At 37.5% G+C, this 20,481-nt stretch overlaps 1 protein-coding gene across 6 annotated transcripts in view; it reads left to right on the top strand.

The window, feature by feature from the left end:
* LOC136834444 (omega-amidase NIT2) overlaps positions 1-20,481 on the top strand; it is a 262,580-nt gene that overhangs the window by 201,962 nt on the left and 40,137 nt on the right. For all 6 annotated transcript variants that reach the window (XM_067097048.1, XM_067097047.1, XM_067097045.1 and 3 more), the window contains 2 exons: positions 16,893-16,987; positions 17,673-17,811. In XM_067097048.1, the coding sequence (XP_066953149.1) occupies positions 16,893-16,987; positions 17,673-17,811 (234 nt within the window). The remainder of the gene's footprint in view (positions 1-16,892; positions 16,988-17,672; positions 17,812-20,481) is intronic.

Raw genomic sequence — 20,481 nt, 5'->3', positions numbered from 1 at the left:
GCGAGAAAAAGGATATTCCTGTAAAAAAAAAGGACCTTGCACTGTTACAACGGAACCATTATCCTTTGAGCCAGACATTTCTGTGCCTGTGTCCCTCTCAAAAAAAGGAACAAAAATATAGTTCAAACTTTTCAACTATGAGCCTTTGGACCCTAAAAGAATGAACAAAAGAAAATTTAGACCTGACTCAACTTTGAATCCCTTTTTGGAGAATCAGACTGGTCAAGGTTTTTGAATTTGCAAGCCGACCAAGAAATATCTGTAGTAAAATTGGAAAATTACTTGTTCAACCGATGCCCATCACAAGAGATGAGCCTAAGACAAATGAAAAAAAGGGAATGGTTAGTTGAAACAACAACCAGAATCCAGTCAGAAAATTATCAAAACATTAAAAACATAGAGGACATAAATATAAGCGTTACAAGGCATGATACCATGAACAGTGTACAAGGCACAGTGACATTACCAAATCTGGAAGAAGAAATACAAAACAAATCAATGTTTCTAGATTCATTCCAGAAAAGATACAACAGTGTTGAACCCCCTTGTTTTGGGACCACCTTGATGTGGTGAGGGGGCTCTTGAATCCCAGGAATCTGTTCCCGGGTTTAAGTCCAAGAGTCCCATATGCCATTATATATTTGTTTGGATTAATCTTTGTGGAAATTTTCACTTTTCCTAAATTTATTGGACCTGATAAACAGGAAAAGATATCATAGTTGGGAATGGGTTTATATCTGAAGCTAAATAGTGAGAACTGTGGTGGGATCATCAACTGCCCGATAATGTTCGGACCTGAGAATTATCAAATTGATAGCTCAAAGGCAGAACTATTCGTTAGGGCTAGACCACAGATTCCAGGGGGGTCTGGTTCTAGGGATAGGACTCTCGGCATTCTATCCGGTTTGCCCATGATATGATTAGGGTGGGGACGATTGTATTCTTGAAATACTCTGTCCTAACAAGTGGGTTTGGCTTACACTTGGGCCACTCTAATCATATTGTGCCATCCCCTATGGGGTAAGGTAGGGACGCAGACATTTAGGAGTCGGTTCTCACTTGTGCCGTTGGTGGAAAAATAAACCCCATGAAAGGCTGATGATATCTTTTTAAGGTTTTCAGGTTTATTTATTTAAAAAAAATTTTTTTCTATTTAACTTCAATCTTAATGCTAAGTTGTGCGAAAGATTTAAGTACCCCTGGACCCTTTGATGGTAGTGACTCGGCACAGTTGACAACCGCAGGAACCTCCTCTGACCTCTCTCTGGAAAAATCAGGAAAAAATACGAACGTAATTACACTGGAGCCCTATGCTCCAATGAAAAACAAACCAAAAAAGAAAAAATATCTTGACCCAATCTTGACCCACTTTGACTCCCTCTTTGGGAGTGGAAGCTGGTCAAGATTCCTGACCTTAGAAACGGAGAAAAAATATCGCCATTGAAACTGGAAAACTTCCTATTAAACCGACATTCAACTACTGAAATGTCATTCAGACAAGTAAAAGAACAGATGTGGTTAATAGAAACCACAACAAGAAATCAATCAGAAAATTACTTAAATATAAAAAATATTGACAATGTAAAAGTGCATATAAAAAACATGACAATATGAACAGTGTACAAGGTACCTTAGTACTCCCTGATAATGATGAACCAATAGAAAAGAAAATATTGCTAGATTACCTTAAAAAAAAGGTACAGCAATGTACAAGATTGCGAAATATACGACACAGAAAGTAGACGGAATAATGGGAAAACACTAAGAATAGCAAAGATAAAATTTGAAGGCCATGAATTACCCTTAAAAATTAAAATTTTGGGCTAAAGCAGAGAACTGAAACCGTATGTTCCAAAACCACTACAGTGCCAAAACTGTAGTATGTATGGACATACAAGGAAAAGTTGCCGTAATACATCTGTATGTGCATACTGTGGATCTGACTAACATGCCACACAGTGGAGGTGTGGTGAACCAAAATGCATGAACTGTGGACAAAATCACCATGCAAGATCTAAGGAGTGTATGTATTTTATATACAATACAGAATTAAAATTACTTCAGGGAAGGACAGGAATGCCTATAAAAGAGGCCAAATTAGAATTAAAGGTTAGAGGAATGCATGATCCCGCTAAGAAATGAACTTTTTCTATAGTAATAGGATCAAACAGTGAAACAAAAATGGAAATAAATAATAGTAACAAAACCCTGATAGATCAGTCTCAAAAGAAAAGTAACCACTTTGCAGGAAGAAACTGATATAGCAAAGGACCAAGAAATGTATAAAACTCCTTGCTCAAATTCATTGGAGATATTAAGAGAAATGGAATCACTAGAAGACAATACAAGCACCACAGAAATATTAGAAGATAGTTATGATGAATTGGAAACTAAAAAAAAAAAAAGAGGCCTTTAGAGAGAACTCCAAGAAAGAACATAAACCAAAAAATAAGAATATACCTTTGTCTCCTAAAGTAATAATAAAACCAGTGGAAACAGATACCCAGAACATCAAAGAAACAGTAGAGGAACAAACCATTGACAAGAATGATTATGTGATGGGAGAAGAGATTACTCCATCACCAACAATAGGTGCAGCAAGAGTAAATGAAAAAACGACACACGAAAACACATGGATGTAATGAATGTTTCATTGAACTGTGCAACAAAAACGAAAGCATAACAAAGGACAGTTTAACAAACACTACATGAAATTTTATAAGTTACAGAAATAAAGAAACTACTAGTTTGGACACTCACGAAAACGGCTGTATGTGCATTGGACACATAATGTCTTATAAAGAAAAACGAATAAATGTTGTATATAAGATTTTAGAAAAAATGCAAATTGATGATCCACAAAAAGAAAATAACACTTGAACACACTAACGTTATACTTTCAATAATTATATTATACAATGGAACGTAAATGGTCTACAGACCAGATTACATTGGGAGAAATACAACAATTACTAAAGGAATATGAGCCAATGATACTATGTTTACAACATGTCAACAAAACAATATCAACAATAGGTAAATATACCATAGAGTCTACATCTAGAAAAAAGAAGGAAATTTAGGTACTACTGTATATGTACATAACAAAGTATGTTATGACAGAGTACCTGTAAATTTTACTGATTTGCAAATATCAAGTATTAAAATACGAATAAAAAATGATAATTACGTAATTTATAACTTATATAGCCAACCTAATAAAAGTTACGACATTGATAAACTTAAAGATTTACTTAACAATACCAAGGAAGATTTACTTAACAATACCAAGGAACCTACATTAATAGTAGGTGATTTTAACGCTCACAACCCAATATGGGACTGTCATTGTACAAACTCAAATAGAACAGGTAGTAAAAAAGAAGAGTTCATGGATTCAAACGACATGTACTGTATAAATGATGATGAACTTAGCACATATTTTTGAAAAGCACATGGAACATTTTCCTCAGTAGACTTAACTTTATGTACAACAAGCATAGTTGACAGATTGGATTGGAATACAGTTGATGACTTGCACACCAGTGATCATTTCCCAATATTAATTTCCTTATTGCAAAATAATCCTGCAAAACATGTCCCTCACTATAACATTTATAAAGCAGATTGGGAGCGATATGAAATGACCACTAGAAATATCCCACAATTTGAATATTTAAAAGACCATAATGAAACTAATAAATTTCTTATTGATTTCATTAAGAATGCTGCTGATAAAGCAATACCAAAGTCAAAACCCCATCCAACAAAACACAAAGTTCCCTGGTGGTCTGATGAGTTAACAGAATTAATAAATATAAAACACTCAATAGGGAGACGATTAGATAATTTGAATACAAAGTTCAATAAAATGAATAAAAAATTACCGATATTAGAAAGAACTTTACAAAAAATGACTATATTTTTACTAGAATTGATACGTCAAAACCTGTATACAACAAAATATCTGCAAAATTTAAAAAAGAGGTAATTCAAGGAAGAATCATTTCATGGAGGAAATACGTATCAGATCTCTCTAATAATACTCCCATACAAAAAATATGGAAAAAATTCAGGAAAATAAATGGTAGCCATGTCAAACCACCTAGACATGCCATATTAAAAGATGGGAAAAGGACACTTGATCCAAAAGAAATAAGTAATATAATGAGAGAAAATTTATCAAATATAAGTAGTGATATGAATTTAGATGAACTCTTCCGCACAAAAAAAATAAAATAGAATTAATAACAATAAATTTTGAAACAACAGAAGATATATATTATAATAGAAAATTTAGTGTGTCAGAGTTGGAATATGCTCTCTCGAACAGCAATAAATCTGCTCCTAGAGGTGACAATATTTGTTTTGAGATGATCTGCCACTTAGCACCTTTGGCAAAGTCATACTTATTAGAGTTTTATAATCATTTATGGCTCCAAAATTTATTTCCAGATAATTCCTATCCCCAAACCTGGAAAGGATCCCAGTAATGTAAATAATTACAGACCAATTTCTTTAACAAGCTGCTTATGCAGATTGTTAGAGAAAATGGTGAATGTTTGACTAACATGGCACATTCGAGAAAATAAAATTTTTACTCCCACTCAGTTTGGGTCACAGTGTTACAGATCTACATTGGATTCTCTCTGTAACTTAGAAGACCATATATGTAGAGGTTTTGAATGAAAACAAATTACTGTAGCTATCTTTTTTGACATTGAAAAAGCATACGATACTACATGGAGGTATGGTATATTAAAAACTTTACAAAACAACAACATCTGTGGACATTTACCTAGGTTTATACAGAACTTTTTGACAAATCGCAATTTTTAGGTGAGAATTGATGATGATCTGTCTAGAACATTTCCACTTGAAAATGATGTTCCACAGGGAAGCGTCCTTAGTGGCACACTGTTTACTTTAGCAATTTCTGGATCGGGGTCCCGTGTCAGCCGGTGAAATAATCCATTCAGCACTTATTTCTAGGTAATTCCGTTGCTAGATACCAGAGAAAAGCTAAATGTAAAGCTGGGGTTACTACCCCCAGAGCGAGCTCCAAGAAATGGAGTCGTATATGGTAAAGGGTGAGATTGTCACAATCACGGGACCCTGCCCTATAAAGATTCCCAATGTCAAAAGTCCCAACGAGAGAGGTGCCGATACAAGCCCATGCACTACTCGCGGACTGTACACAAGGCAACACTAGTCGCATTCCATTTTAGCACGCGATTTCGTTCACACGTAATTTCGTTGTGATCCTTATTTTGTGCTCTATTTTGGCATTTTTATGGCATCCTCGCAAGGTTCTTCTTCAACAACTTGAGTACCAGGCGGTGGTGCAGGCTCTTCAGGTTCCTGCCCCTGGACAGCCGTCAGCCTCTCACTCCCAGCCTCCACCTCGATGTGTGCGGGTTCAGCCAACACATCAGCCCCTTGTAACACCCCGTGTGTCTCTGCCTCCCCATGTGCCTCCGCTGGAGTTTTCTTTGCTTCATACGAAAACCCAAGGAAAGAATTTTCACTAGACATTCTGCCAGAGGCTCTGACCCTCGGGGTTATCATAGGAGCAGGGAAGCATCCTGCTCCTCTCCGAGAAATTGGGAAGGCATACACTTCAGGGGAGACAATCAAGCCTCCTCCCTGTAGTATTTCTCATATGGGTGGGAGGCTGTACCATTTTTGGGCCACTGGAACTTCAGTCCCTGGGCCCAGAGTATAGTTATCAAGGCCCGGGGTGGAGCTGGACTGTTTGTCCCTCTCCCCCAATCAGGTTCAGTCAGCTTCCGGCCAGAGTTCTGGAGGACTTTGTGAATGGCCTGTCAGGTTTTTTCAGTCTGCCAAGGAAGTTCCCTTCCACTGGAAAATTTTTCCGGGCGTGTCCCGTTTATTTTCCTCATTCAATGCGGCAAGTCTTGGTTGCTTACAGTCTTGTGGGTTCGGATCCTACTGCTCCGTGGAGCCGTAACCACCTCTATAGACCTTTCCGACGCTTCCTTTCACATCTGGGTTGCAGAAAGGTTCTATCCCTTCTTGGGATTCAGACTCGGGGAGCAGGCGTACCCCTTCAGGTTCATGCCCTCCTCAATGCAGCCCCCAGAGTCTTTGCCAGTTTGAACAATACCGTAGTTCAACAGCTCCGGTATTAGAAGGTTATGCTAGCCGCATATCTAGTTGCCTGGCTCATTTGGGCACCCAGAGTCGGGAATTGCCTGAGGGTGCCGGTCATTATAATCGGTTTTCTAGAGTCTCTGGGCTTCTAAGTACACAGGAGGGAATCCCACCTGATTCTGGAGGGTAGCCTTCAGTAGTTGTGAATCCAGTGGAAGTGGAAAGAGATAGCAAGGGCGACCTAACATTTCATCAACACAAGCATACCTCTCGCCGTGCCCAAGAAAAGGTCTTGGGCTCTCTCCAGTTTGCTTCAGTGACGGTTCTCCTTCTGAAGTCAAAGCTGGAGTTTATAACAAGAGGGTATGGCGGAGTCAGGACGTGTCTCCTGATTCCTCCTGTTTGAATAGTGGCCTCCGGCCTTGCACAACTGTCAAGTGCTTATCGAAGTCAGTTCCTTTCCAGCTTTCCCCTCCGGCCTCAGTATTCCACACCGTCACCTCTCTGGGCGGGTGGGGTGGATATTTTTTGGCCCCATGAAGTACATGGAACTTAGTCGGTCACGTTCCGGCAGTTCCATATCAACGCTTTGGAGGGCTGTGGCAGTCTTCCTGTCCTTGGGAAACTTCTTCCGCCCAAGAGGTTTCATTTTAGGCTGGTTCTGAACAAAAGAGCAATAGTGCGCTGAGTAAACATGTGGGTTCGAACTCGAGTTGCTTCATTCAGGTTATGGTTCATTCTTCTCCATAACCAACAAGACACAAGTGCCTCTGTCTGCCACCCTTCTCGTAGGGGTCCAAAAGGTCACTACTTTTTCCCTATCCAGGGCCTCCCCCCTGGTGTCGGAATAGTCCTTAGACGGAGCGTCATTCAGGTAGTCTTGTGACCTTTTCCTGGACCTGGAAGTAGGTCTGTTTGCAACCCAGTTCAGCCACAAACTATCAAGCTGTCACGACTGGTATAAACTCAGCCTGCGTCAGCCCCCTCAAAGTTCTGATGCCCTGGCTTTGTGGTCTTTGTGAATCTTACAGTTTAGGAGGAAACTGATATTGGTCCTGTTATTACTGTTTTCCTAAAATCAGTCAAGGGATCCTACTCTACTGCAGTGTGGTTCTGCAGTTAAGTAACTAGCACTCTTCACATAGTTTTCGAAGCTACAGTAATGATGCGGCCGCATTGGCCCCGAGGAAAGTGTTTTGTTGGAACCAGACTCACAGGCTCTTAACTTTCATCCCTAAGGTCTGTGTTCGTCTGAGACCAGTACTCCGTCCACATTCGGTTTCCTGGTCTTTGAGTAATGTATCGGAGTTAGCTTCGGTAACCAACAATCATCTTGTTCTTACCTTTCCTTGTTGGGGAAGACCCAAAATTTTTAATCAGCTTAGCTTCTAGTGTTAGTTTTCCTGTACTGTCTGCCCTGTCTAGCAGAACCAATCATTTTGGTTTCCCCTCATCAGGGTAGTGTTGCAAATTCCTCACCCTATCTTTCTATCTACAGTTGAAGGTCCTCATTTTCGGTGGTCACCTTGGAAAGTACTCCCCTTTTACAAGGTCTGTTTCTGTGCCCAGTTTTCTCCTTACAGGCTTTTTAGACAGGACCTCGCAATTTTGTCAGATCCTCCTCTTTTAAAAAAAAGGGGGTTACTGTCATTGTGTCTGCTATTAGGCAGAAAGTATTTTCTTAATACAAGCCTATTCAGGTTCAATTCTAAAGCTCATGATCTTAGACGGTGACCACTTACATTATTTTCATTACATGAATTTAGAGGACCTTACTAATGTTCAGGGTAGAATTCTCCTAGTTTTCAACATCTCTATTTAAGTCTTTAATAGCATAAGAATGATGTTTATTTCTCTGTTATTATTTCACCGGCTGACACGGGACCCCGATCCAGAAAAAGGATTTTGACAAAGGAAAAATCTATTTCTGGGGAGGGGCCCGTGTCACCTGGTGACCCACCCCTGTTTTTCATTCTCTCCCTCCCATGGTAAACATCATTCTAGTGGGGTGGGTTCTAACATGGAATGTGACTAGTGTTGCCTTGTGTACAGTCCATGAGTAGTGCATGGGCTTGTATCGGCACCTCTCTCGTTGAGACTTTTGACATTGGGAATCTTTATAGGGCAGGGTCCCGTGATTGTGACAATCTCACCCTTTACCATATACGACTCCATTTCTTGAGCTCGCTCTGGGGGTAGTAACCCCAGCTTTACATTTAGCTTTTTCTCTGGTATCTAGCAACAGAATTACCTAGAAATAAGTGCTGAATGGATTATTTCACCGGGTGACACGGGCCCCTCCCCAGAAATAGATTTTTCCTTTGTCAAAATCCCTTTAATGATATCAGTAAAAATCTACCTGTTGGCATTAAAAGTAACCTGTACATGTATGATTTTGCCATATATTATGCAGCATCCCAAATAAAACATGCAGAACAAATCGTTAATAAAAGCATAGTAAAAATAGATGAATGGGCTTCATCTGTAGGCTTTAAATTTTCCATAGATAAAACTCAAGGAGTCATGTTTTAGAAAAATAAAAAGTGGAAAAAAGGCAAAGAAATAGATTTAAAAATCAGAAACCATAGTGTACCAATTGGCCAAACTGCAAAATTTTTGGGATTAGTATTTGATACCCACTTGAACTGGAGAGCCCACATTACATATGTAAAATCTAAAAGTAAAAGAGCATTAAATCTAATTAGAAAACTATCGAACACTACTTGGGGAGCCGATAGACATACCCTTACTGTACTGTATAAAGCAACAATTCTGTCCATCATTGATTATGGAAGTGAAGTATATGGCTCAGCATCTGACGCAGTGCTGAAAATGTTAGACCTTGTTCACAATGAAGGCCTTAGAATATGCTCAGGAGCCTTTAGATCATCACCAAAATCATTGTTACAAGTTGAATGTGGTGAACTGCCTTTGTCTCTCCATAGAGAACTAGTAACAATGAAAAGTGCTTTAAGAATTGAAACTAGTGATTTTCCTACCAAAATATAATTTGACTTAAGAGATGTATTTATAAACAACCATCCACCACCTTTCCCAATTAGAGCTAGAAGATTGTTTGAGTCGCTGAATATAAATATATAAGTGCCTTTAATAGTGAAAGCACCTCCTCCCTGGACAATGAATAAAATGAGAATTTGCACACACCTCTTAAGTATTTATCAAAAAGTAGCTCATGTACACCAGAACACCATAGACAACATACAATAGAGCATATAAGCTGAAAAGGTCCACATTACGCAATATATACAGATGGATCTAAATCAGAACATGGAGTAGGATATGCTGCAGTGTCCCAAGACAAAACTTATCAGTTCTCTCTTCCTAATAATGCTTCCGTATTTACAGCAGAATTGTATGGAATTGCAACAGCTATAAAAATAATTAAAGAATCATCATTCAATCATTTTGTGATTTTTAGTGACTTGAGAAGCGCTATAGAAGCTATTCAAAGTTGTAAATCGAAAACTAATATAGTACAACAAATTAAATTATATCTCCATAAATTATGTAATAATGGAAAGAATGTAGAAATATGTTGGGTCCCTGAGCATGTAAAGGATCAAAGGAAATGAAGATGCAGACAAAGCAGCAAAAGCAGCAACTCACATGACAAGATCACATGTGAATATAATATCCCTGTTACTGATTATGTAACTCACATAAAAATGGGTATCATAAATAAATGGCAATATATATGGGATGAAGAACCAGAAAGTAATAAATTGAAAGAAATAAAACCTAATGTTAAAAAATGGAGTTCATCATATCAGAGAGAGAGACAACCACAAGTAATTTTAGCACATCTCAGAATAGGCCATACTTGTCTGACACATGGGCACTTAATGAGCAGCCCACATGGCCTGGCTCCCGAGTGCTCAGAATGCAGAGTAATAATAACAGTCAGACATGTGTTATGTGAATGTCCAAAGTATGATCAACAACAAATGTCTACTTTTGGAAATAGATCAGTGAAAGAAATTTTGTCAGAATCTCTTACATTTTCAGTTGTTCCAATTTTGATGTTCTTGAAGAAGTGTAATTTAATTAATAAAATATAAAAATAAGTAAATAATAAAACACGAAAACCATTTTAACACTTGTTGAATTTAAAAAAAATGGCAAAATTTTAAAATTTTGCTTAATTTATGTTCTGAATTTTAATATACCATTTTAGTATGTACGTAAGGAAGTCTGAGTAAATGTATTTATTGTATGTATGTGTTTCAGTATGAGAGGATGTGCCTGTGTGCAGTTTTTAATTTCATTTTAATTCATTCATCATTGTACTGAATGATCTATTGGGTTCCAGCGCTTGACCTCACGCCTGGACCTAGTATTTTAATCAAATCCTTCGGGCCAGCCCTATGAAAGCTGAAAGTCAGCTCAATGGTCTGGTTAAACTACTTTAATAGAATAATAATAATAATCCTAGTCTAGCCGGACTGTTTTGCAACTCAATATCATAGTTCTTCTTGTGCCTTCAAGCTTGAAGATCAGTCTTTAAGCTTTACGTAACACTGCTCAGGAACAGCACCATGGTGGTTCCATAGTCAAGAAAAAGAGGGGGTTGTCCTATCATCATAGGGCAACTCCTCTTTTGAGTAGCATACTGAACTTATGTTATCACAGGGGATCTCCTCATAGGACGTCTCCTCTGTTGATGATGCACATTCCATTGACAGTACTAGGAAATCTCTGTCGACGTTGCGAAGTCCATTGACAGTGCACAAGTTGACAGTAGAGTACTTAGTACGTATCTGCATGGATCATCTTATTATAGGACATCCCCTGGGGTTATCTATCATATTCTCTGTATACAGTGCTGATGAATGGGGTTGCAGTAGCATGCTCAACACAGACGTCAATCAGATGCATTCCAGGATGAGGGATGTATGTCAGACAAGTTCTGTCACTGGAGTTTATGCCCATGTACGGGCACAGGAGCTCCACTTCTTTGGCAATGTGAAGTGGTTGAGCATGCCTATTTTCCCTTATCAGTTTCTACTGCCAGATTGGTTTTAATACCAATAACGTGTATACAAGAGCACTTGTCTTTAGAGGGCTGATCTCCTCCTTAATATTTGAGATGAACTTTTATATTTGTGGAATTTTGAACGATGGTTCTTAGCTGTGCTAAACCACTTTCACTTCTGGTATTGATGAGATCTTACTGATAAGGGCAGTGGAATTGATTGAGACACTGATCTCTTTCTTTTCTAGTTGCTTTCTTCTCTACCGAGATAGGTAAAAAGGTAAATCCTATCAGATGCTGGACCCATAGAATACATGTGACTGAAGTATTCCAACTGATATAACATTTTGTTTTGTACACAAATGTATCTTTCAGTGGCATACCCGTCCTCTCTCTAGCTAAAAGGGAAAGGAATGATATCTGAATGTTTTTTGTCTGAACAGATATATCTATCAACTGATATGGAGACTTAAGTTCTAAAAACTTATTTTCAGTAGGGTGGCTGGAGCCCCTTCGTACCGTCACTCCTTTGAGGAGTGGGAGATGTAGGCAGTAATTGCGGCTTACCATCCTCAGTATGATAACAGACACCACGATACAAACATGGTCCCCAAAGGTCCTAGTGTATCTTCCATGTCAGGTCTGCGACAGTGGTAGTATTCAGACAGACAGTAGTACTTTCAGTACGATGGCCAACAAAGAATCAAAAGCAAGATGGAGGAATGTCAACTTTTTCAATGAAATCAAGGGATAGGACGGTTGAGCTTGACTTCAGGTTCTCGCTCAACCTTGAAAGAAGATTGATCATACTCTTTCTTCCCTTGATTTCCTTTTGTTGGCTCAATTCTAATGTGCTTATTCTAATATTCGAAGGTGATCAGTTAGATTGATCATTTTCCTTCAATGGTCCTGTGGCACCAAAGACAGTATGACTTCTGTGTTACCCCCATAATCTAGTCTTTTAACCCTAAGCTAACGACTTGTTCATTAGCTTTGAGCTGCCCAAGAAACGATGGCAAAGGGATCCTTTCTCTAGTTAGGGAAGTGATAAACAGAGCTAGCTAGGGAACTGATCAACAGAACTTACCGTGAAAATTCCTACTGGACATCAGTAGATTTTGGGTAAGATTTCTAGAAGGCAAAGTCATTCATATGTCTGTCACATTCAGAAAGGACATGTAGGTTGATTACTAGGATAGAATGTATTTGTGAAATTCACATGCATATCCTCTTACCTTGGAGTGTTGACCATAGGCAAAGGAGTCATTTCTCTGCTTAGGGGAGTGACCTTCTGAACGTACCCAGCAATTTCCTGGTGGTCATTAGTACTTTGAGTCAACATCTCTAGGGGCCATAGTCATCCATCGATCTATTCTATGGCATTCAGGAAGAACTCATCAATCTGGTACTAGGATAGAATGTAATTGTGCAGTTCACATTCTTATCCTTTTACCTTGGGTTAGTGCTCATGGGTTCATGGACTCCTTGGTGGGTGCTCAATAAGTCATGTAGTTTATCCAGCTCTTAAGGGCAGGTTGCATCTCGCCTAAGGTATGCGGCTACAGGGAGAAGGCGTGGGCAGGACTGGCTTCCTACCTTCCTCCTGTTTTCCATCCTCTTCCAGTGGACAGAGGAAGAGTGAACAAGCCGTCATGAGCTTGACTGGCGAGCATGCAGGTGATCTGCTTGACTGAGTATCCCGTCTATAATCCAGTTTTGCTTGGATTAATAGATGCATTTCCTACCCTCTCTCTAGCAAGGAGAGAGAAGGACTGACTATGGGCAAACCAGTTGGTTTTTTTTAGCTACATAGTCTTTGACATCGTGGGTTTGTCTGCACCTTTCGAATCAAGGGTTTTGATACTCCACTTTTATTCAAAGTACCCAGAAGTCTGGCAGTTGAACATCCCACATGTTCAACAGATCAGAGGCATAGTATCCTTCCTTTGCTCTTGAATGACCAGGAAGAGAATACCAGGTGAACCAAATTACCAGTCGGTTCAGAGAATTACTTGAATCCTCCCTCCAATAGTTAGTCTCCATATATAAAGACTGAGGGTTTGTATTTGTGTAGGAACAAATGACAAATTTTTAATTAATTTGTGTTGTTCCTAACATACAAACCTGAGGTCTTTACATAAAAGGCCCACCTAGGCCAAAAGGTAAACTGAAGAGATTGAATGCATACTGGTTGGGTGGGCAGTACTCCCGTCCTTAATTCAGGTCACTGTTACCATAACTGCCTTGTTAAAGTTTAACAGCCAGACATTCGAGCTTTGCTGAAAGTTATCCCATATGTAAAGACCTTAGGTTTGTATGTTAGGAAAATACAAATTAATTAAAAATTTGTCATTTTGATTTTATTTTTTATTTTCACCTAAATGGTTTCATAAATTAAAGGTATGAAAGTATTTATGAAGCATAATTGATGAGTAAATATTTGATTTTTATTTATTTATTAATTTTCATTTTTTTCTCTCAGTGACCTTAGCTGCTGTTATGCCAGTTTACACATATCAGTCGGTTTCAGTTTCAGTTTTTAAAACTATGTGGTCATTTGTGTAAACCAGATGACTTGTGTATACTAGAAATGTAAAGAAAACTGAGAAGTTTAGTAGGCCGTATATTACTGTATCATGTATTTACCTTTAAAACAGAGTAATGTACACATACTCACACATATCAGTTTTAATAAAAGCTTGAAAAAAATTGTACACTCACATACTTAAAAACTGCATACAACATTGTCTGCAGTTGAAAAATAGAAAAGTTTAGGAGTAATTTTAATTTTTCCTAAAATACAAACCGGAAGTTCTGTACATAAGATTTAGCTTGCGATTTTGAGCTGGAACAGCCATTCAAACTTATTGACAAGGTAGTTGAATACTGACAGACAGGGGGAAACCCCCACCCAGATGTCAGTCTGCACTTTACTTTGCTTTCTAACCCTGGTGACAGGTGAGAAGGATGGCTGAGGTGGGCCGTTCATGCAAAGAACTTGAGGTTTGTATGGTAGGAAAAATACAGATTATTTTTAAATTAGCTATTTGTTCTCTACATAGTTGGGAGGAAATCTGGGTACTCACTGAACCGACTAGTAGGTTCGCCTAACCCAGAATGCCACCTTCCTGGTCTGATAGGCACAGAGGAAGAGACCCCACACCTCTAGCAAACTGCACATATGGGATATAGCAGTTGCTGGACTTTTGGACCATTGAGGAATGGGTCTCTATGCAGTTAACCCTCTAACGCCGAGCCTCTATTTACAAAAATGTCTCCCGTATGCCGGATGCGTTCGGGAGTTAGCGCCGAAGCGGAAAAAAAGTTTTTTTCAAAAAATCAAAGCACGCTTAGTTTTTAAGATTAAGAGTTCATTTTTGGCTCCTTTTTTTTGTCATTGCCTGAAGTTTAGTATGCAACCATCAGAAATGGAAAAAAATATCATTATCATATATAAATATTGAAATATATGACAGCACAAAAAAAAATTTTCATATATAATTTTATACAAATCACGCTGTGAGCAAAACAGTTAAAGCTAACGGGTTATTTTTTTTCTTTGTATTGTACACTAAATTGCAATGATTTTGGTATATAACAAATTGTAAAACGATCAAAGCAACACAGAGAAAATATTATCACAAAATGATGCATGAATTAAGTAACGTATGGACGTAAAAAAATGTTTTTTCAAAAATTCACCATAAATCGAAATATTGTGCTAGAGACTTCCCGTTTGTTGAAAAATGAAGCTAATTGATTGAATATTACTAGACTGTAAGTGTTTTAGCTTACAATTGCAGTTTTCGACCATTTCGGTCGAGTTAAAGTTGACTGAAAGTCGAATTTTTTCTATTTATCGTGATTTATATGAAAATATTTCAAAACAGATAAAAGCTACACCCATGAGTTATTATCTGTTGTATTGTACATGAAATTACGCACATTTTCATATATAAAACTTTATGTAACAACTAATATAAAACGGTGCAAACATTATGACAATGTGACGAAAGAATTTCTGAGATGTTCGGCCGAGTTACCGAGCGGACGTAAGGAAAATGTTTTTTTCAAAAATTCACCATAAATCGAAATATTGTGCTAGAGACTTCCAATTTGTTGCAAAATGAAGGTAAATGATTGAATATTACTAGAATGTAAGATTTTTAGCTTACAATTGTGTTTTTTTACCATTTCGGTCGAGTCAAAGTTGACCGAAGGTTGAAATTTTGGCAGTTATCGTGATTTATATGAAAATATTTCCAAACTGATAAAAGCTACAACCATGGGTTGTATTTTGCTGTATTTTACATGAAATTGCGCACATTTTCATACATAAAACTTTATGTAATGGCTAATATAAAACAGTGCAAAAATTACGACAAAATGACGAAAGAATTTCTGAAATTTTTGGCCGAGTTACCGCGCAAACGTAAGGAAAAAGTTTTTTTAAAAATTCATCATAAATCGAAATATTGTGCTAGAGACTTCCAATTTGTTGCAAAATAAAGGTAAATGATTGAATATTACTAGAATGTAAGAGTTTTAGCTTACAATTGCATTTTTTTACCATTTTGGTCGAGTCAAAGTTGACCGAAGGTTGAAATTTTTTGTAGTCGACGTACGGTACGTCCACTCGGCACCCAACAGACAATTTTAGTCGACGTATGATACGTCCAGTCGGTGTTTAAGGGTTAATCAGGCTCTAAGAAATGGTGGAGACAATAAAGCAGGTGAATACAATCAATGAGTTTGCTTTATTGTCTGTCCTCCTCTCCCTTGCCAAAAGAGGAGGGGAACCTGCATTCCTTCAACACTATAAAAAAGATTGATGCCCAATCAGATAGCTAATTTGCGCTCTTGTCCATTCAGCTTGTATATGGAATGGCACTCTGACTCTGATATCAGAGAAGAAAGAAGAGAGAGAGAGAATGGAGAACCAGGCTCTCTTTGATAGACAGGTGCAATAGTTGTATCATGTGCAAAATGCTTCTCCCTCGCCTGTTGAAATAGTAGCTTTTCTGTGGGTGTGTGATTGCTATAAAAAAGGCATCCCAATACTCATATATAATTTAAGAAAAGGCCATGTGCCTTTACCAATCTGTAAGGCAAGTAAAAGGCAGAGGATCTAGCTCTGTAGACTTCAAAGCCAGCAAAGGCTGGTTTGATAATTTCGGGAAGAGGTTTGGCATGTTTAGTGTACAGATTACAGGATAAGCAGGTATTGCCAACGAAGAAGCAGTTAAGGTATTTCCAGATAGTATCACAGTACTGTACTGTACACTATAAAAGGTTTTTTTTTATAGAATTAGGTAAATAATCAACTGTTTATGTTAAATATAGGTAAAAGTTTATGAACAACAATACAGTACAGTATGAGGAATTCAGTTTTGAGGTTGAGTTATTTCTAGATTTTTAATAACTTGGTGATATTGAACAATGAGCTGGCACCCCTCAACCCCCCAAAATTTGAGGAACAACTTTTTTCCCCCATTCCCTCTAGTCTCTTTTCACTTTGCTGACTAGGTTTAAACTAACCTTTTTCCATTTTCAGTTGTGATTTAAGAAAATATCATGGGTGAGTCCTATGAGACAAGGAGTGCAAGTTTGTGGCCCTGTTAAATTACTTCATAATAATAATAATGAAAGTATCCAGTCATCCTGTAGCCTTCCAATTGTACCAAATAATTTGATAAGTTTGTGTTTATATAGTATCTACCATTATTTATAGGAGCACCAGATAATTTGTTTCTGTGAAACTACAGGTAAGAATTTCATATTTCAGGTTGCAAGTTACTATTGTATCCAGGTGCTTTCAATATGACTACTGGTCCAGTTCACTGGGAATTATTGCAGCGAGGCCGGGCTTTGGATAACCAGGTACATTTGACAGTACAGCATAACTATTTTATATGCAGTAAATTTTGCATCACTTATGAATATGTTGCAATGCAAACTTAAGCCCTAGTTGCCATATATCTGTTGAACATCAAAGGTTCATTTAACCTCTTGGTAGAAATTTTATGCCTAAGTAAAACTTGTACCTTTTCATCTGTGTTTTATGTAATATGTAGTTATTTTTATTGTAATAATATTTTAACCCGGGTGGGGGGGGACGGATAGTGCCATCGGTGTACTTCCCATGGTGCACTTTAGGCTTTGTGGAAGGATGTTTGCAGTATCCCTTCAGCCCATAGCTGCATTTACTTTTTAGCCTTTACTTTACCTCCATTCCTGCTTCCTTTATTCAATCTTGCTGTCCATGACATCTAACTGTTAATTAAAAGTGCAGTTGGGGGTTTTCTCCCAGTTCCACTTACATTTTTGTACTTCATTTCCTCCATTTTCAGGATTGCTTTATCTTTCTGTCGAAACCACAAGAACTCCTCCTCATCACTGTCTTAAGTGCTGAATGGCTGAAGTACCCGAGTGTTTAGCTGGACACCCTAATTTAATAAATGAAATAAATGACATTTTGTTACATTTACCTAACATCATACAGTGTGGATTTTTATGTATAAATTTATTGATGGCTAACACTCTATTATTTTTCTAATAATTTCAGTTGTATGTAGGAACAATTTCACCTGCGCGAGACGTAGATGCAAATTATGTAGCCTGGGGACACACAACTATGGTCAGTCCTTGGGGAGAAGTAATTGCAACCACAGAACATGAAGAAACAGTTGTCTATTCTGACATTGGTAAGCTTATGAGAACACTCAAGGTTCACCTTTGATCTTTGGATTTTGATTGAATTTTGGTGGCACCTTATATGTCACACTATCATTTTTTTTTACTCGTGCTAATAGTAATAAGCAAGCATAGGGCCAAGAGCAAACAGTGGAATATACTGTGATGATTAGACAGAAGTGATTTCTTTTATTTGCCCATATAATTTTATACAGGAATCTCTCAATTATCTGGATTATTAGAGCCAATGCCCTGTCAGATAAGGGCAAAATCTGGGTAGGGGCAGGGGCAGGTAAAAAACTACTAAGGGTGTTACTGCATACCCTTCTGCCTGTACTTTGTCAGTACGGCATAACTGTAAATACTAAATATGCTTATGAACAACAACCATCACAGTTCAACTGAAAACTTGATGCAAGAAGCAATTATCTACCTTATTTTCCCATAATTTTAACAAAATATGCTCTATAAATACTGTACACTTAAAAACAAAAGCAAACACCTCTTTTTACTCTCGTATTCAACACGCGATACAGAAGGCTGCACAAAAAATTTTTTCATTTTCCCAAACACTAAAATACATGATACTGTACACAAAAAAATAAACCCCTTTTTTTTCTTTCTTATGCAACACACTACAGTGGGTCCCCACTAGATTGTGCATCAGGAGCTGTCTTTTCAATTAATCACAGGTTTTTCTGTGGCACTTATCTCCAAATACATGCAGAAAATTCACTAATTTGGAAATTTTTTTGCAGAGCAATATTCACTAATTACTGTATTTTCATTTTATTTTCATTATTAAATACATTTTTTATGATACAGTGAACCCCCCCGTATTCGCGGGGGATGCGTCCCACACCCCCCCCGCGAATAGGTCAAATCCGCGAATGCTTAAAACCCCTTTAAAAAGACTTAGAACTGCCCATTTTGATAGCTTAAACCAAGAAAAACCCTGTAAAAATGCTTATACCTGAGTATTTTAATAGTTTTATCACAAAGAGTGCATTTATTCATGAAAATTATATGAAAATACAGTAATTAGTGAATATTTCTCAGTGAAAAATACCGCAAATGGGCGAATTTCCTGTGAATGATGGCTAGATATGTTCCACAGAGAAACCCGCGAATGTGTGAGTCCGCGAATCATGAGAACGCGAATACGGGGGCTTTACTGTAAATGATTTACTAATTTTCAGATATTAATATTAAATAGAAAAAATATTTTACTAATTTTAAAATAATAGTATTAATGTAAACACAGCAAAATATCAATCAAATGTTAAAGTAAAATCCCCCAATATTGATCTATTATGATCGTATTGAACGATGTTCACCCCCCATCTCTCTCTTCCCCCCTCTCCATGACGACATGCTGTTGGTTGAAGGAGTTGGAAGTAGCCATTCACAAAGCTTGTAGCTCGATTTTTATATGCTGTTGATAGTGTACGAGTTGTATTTTTGTTCTCTGCCTCTCTTACTGAGATAAGAGAGAGATCATTTTTATGCATAGGTAAATATAACTTTTTTTGTATGATAAATAATTGATTTACTAATTTTCAAATATTAATATTAATGCATAAACAGCAAAATATCAATCAAATGTTAAAGGAAAATCCATCAATACAGACAGTCTCCAGGTACGACGGGCTTGGCTAACGACGTTCCGAGTTTAAGACACCTTTCAAATATATTCATAAAAAAAGGATTTCTTGGGTTACGACGCAGGTTCCAGGTTTATGATGCTGACAACGCTGATCCAGTGGAAGAAATATGGATCCAGAATGGCAGAATGGTCAATTTTGGAGGTTTTTCTATTGTAAAACTCAACATAAATGCAGAATACATTGTTTTCAAGACACCCAAAGGATTAAAAGTAAGGTTTTCATATGATTTTCGACAGTATTTTGGATGACTTCAGTCCGAGGATGATAGGAAGAAATATGCATCTAGACCGGCAAAATGGTCAGTGTTTGGAGGGTTATTTTATTATGAAAAACTCAATAATAAAAATGCAAGATTCATTGTTTTCAAGACAGCCAAAGGATTAAAGTTTTCTTATGATTCTCGACGGTAATATTTCGGATGACTCAGTCCAACGCATACGATGGAAGAAAATTCACATTTGCAGATTTTTTCATAGAGCAATATTATTCACTAGTTACTGATTTTTATTTTATTTTCATGACTAAATACATTTTTTATAATGAAAAAATTATTTACTAATTTTAAAATATTAATATTAAGGTAACCACAGCAAAGTATCGATAAAAGCTAAATTAAAATTCCGTGAAATCATAAAACGGCTTACCGATGTAATCACTTCATTCTCTCTCTCTCTCTCTCTCTCCCCCTCAAATAATTCATGAATAAATTTCACTCTTTTGAGATTTAAGTAAGGTCAACTGCCCATTCTCTCTCTCTCTCTCTCTCTCTCTCTCTCTCTTTGTACTTCATATATCCTTCAAAGAAATATGGATTACTGTATACAGTGACCCCTCGCTACTTCGCGATTCGATTATCGCGAATTCCCAACTTCGCGGAGTTTTTAATATATATTAACCCTTAAACGCCTACTGGACGTATCATACGTCGACTAAAATTGTCTGTTGGGTGCCAAGTCGACGTACCGTATGTCGACTACAAAAAATTTCAACCTTCGGTCAACTTTGACTCGACTG

The sequence above is a fragment of the Macrobrachium rosenbergii genome, chromosome 53, assembly GCF_040412425.1.
Source record: "Macrobrachium rosenbergii isolate ZJJX-2024 chromosome 53, ASM4041242v1, whole genome shotgun sequence".
In the NCBI taxonomy this organism is placed as follows: domain Eukaryota; kingdom Metazoa; phylum Arthropoda; class Malacostraca; order Decapoda; family Palaemonidae; genus Macrobrachium; species Macrobrachium rosenbergii.
The sequence above is the reverse complement of the archived record's forward strand: the minus strand, read 5'-3'. Positions and strand labels throughout refer to the sequence as shown.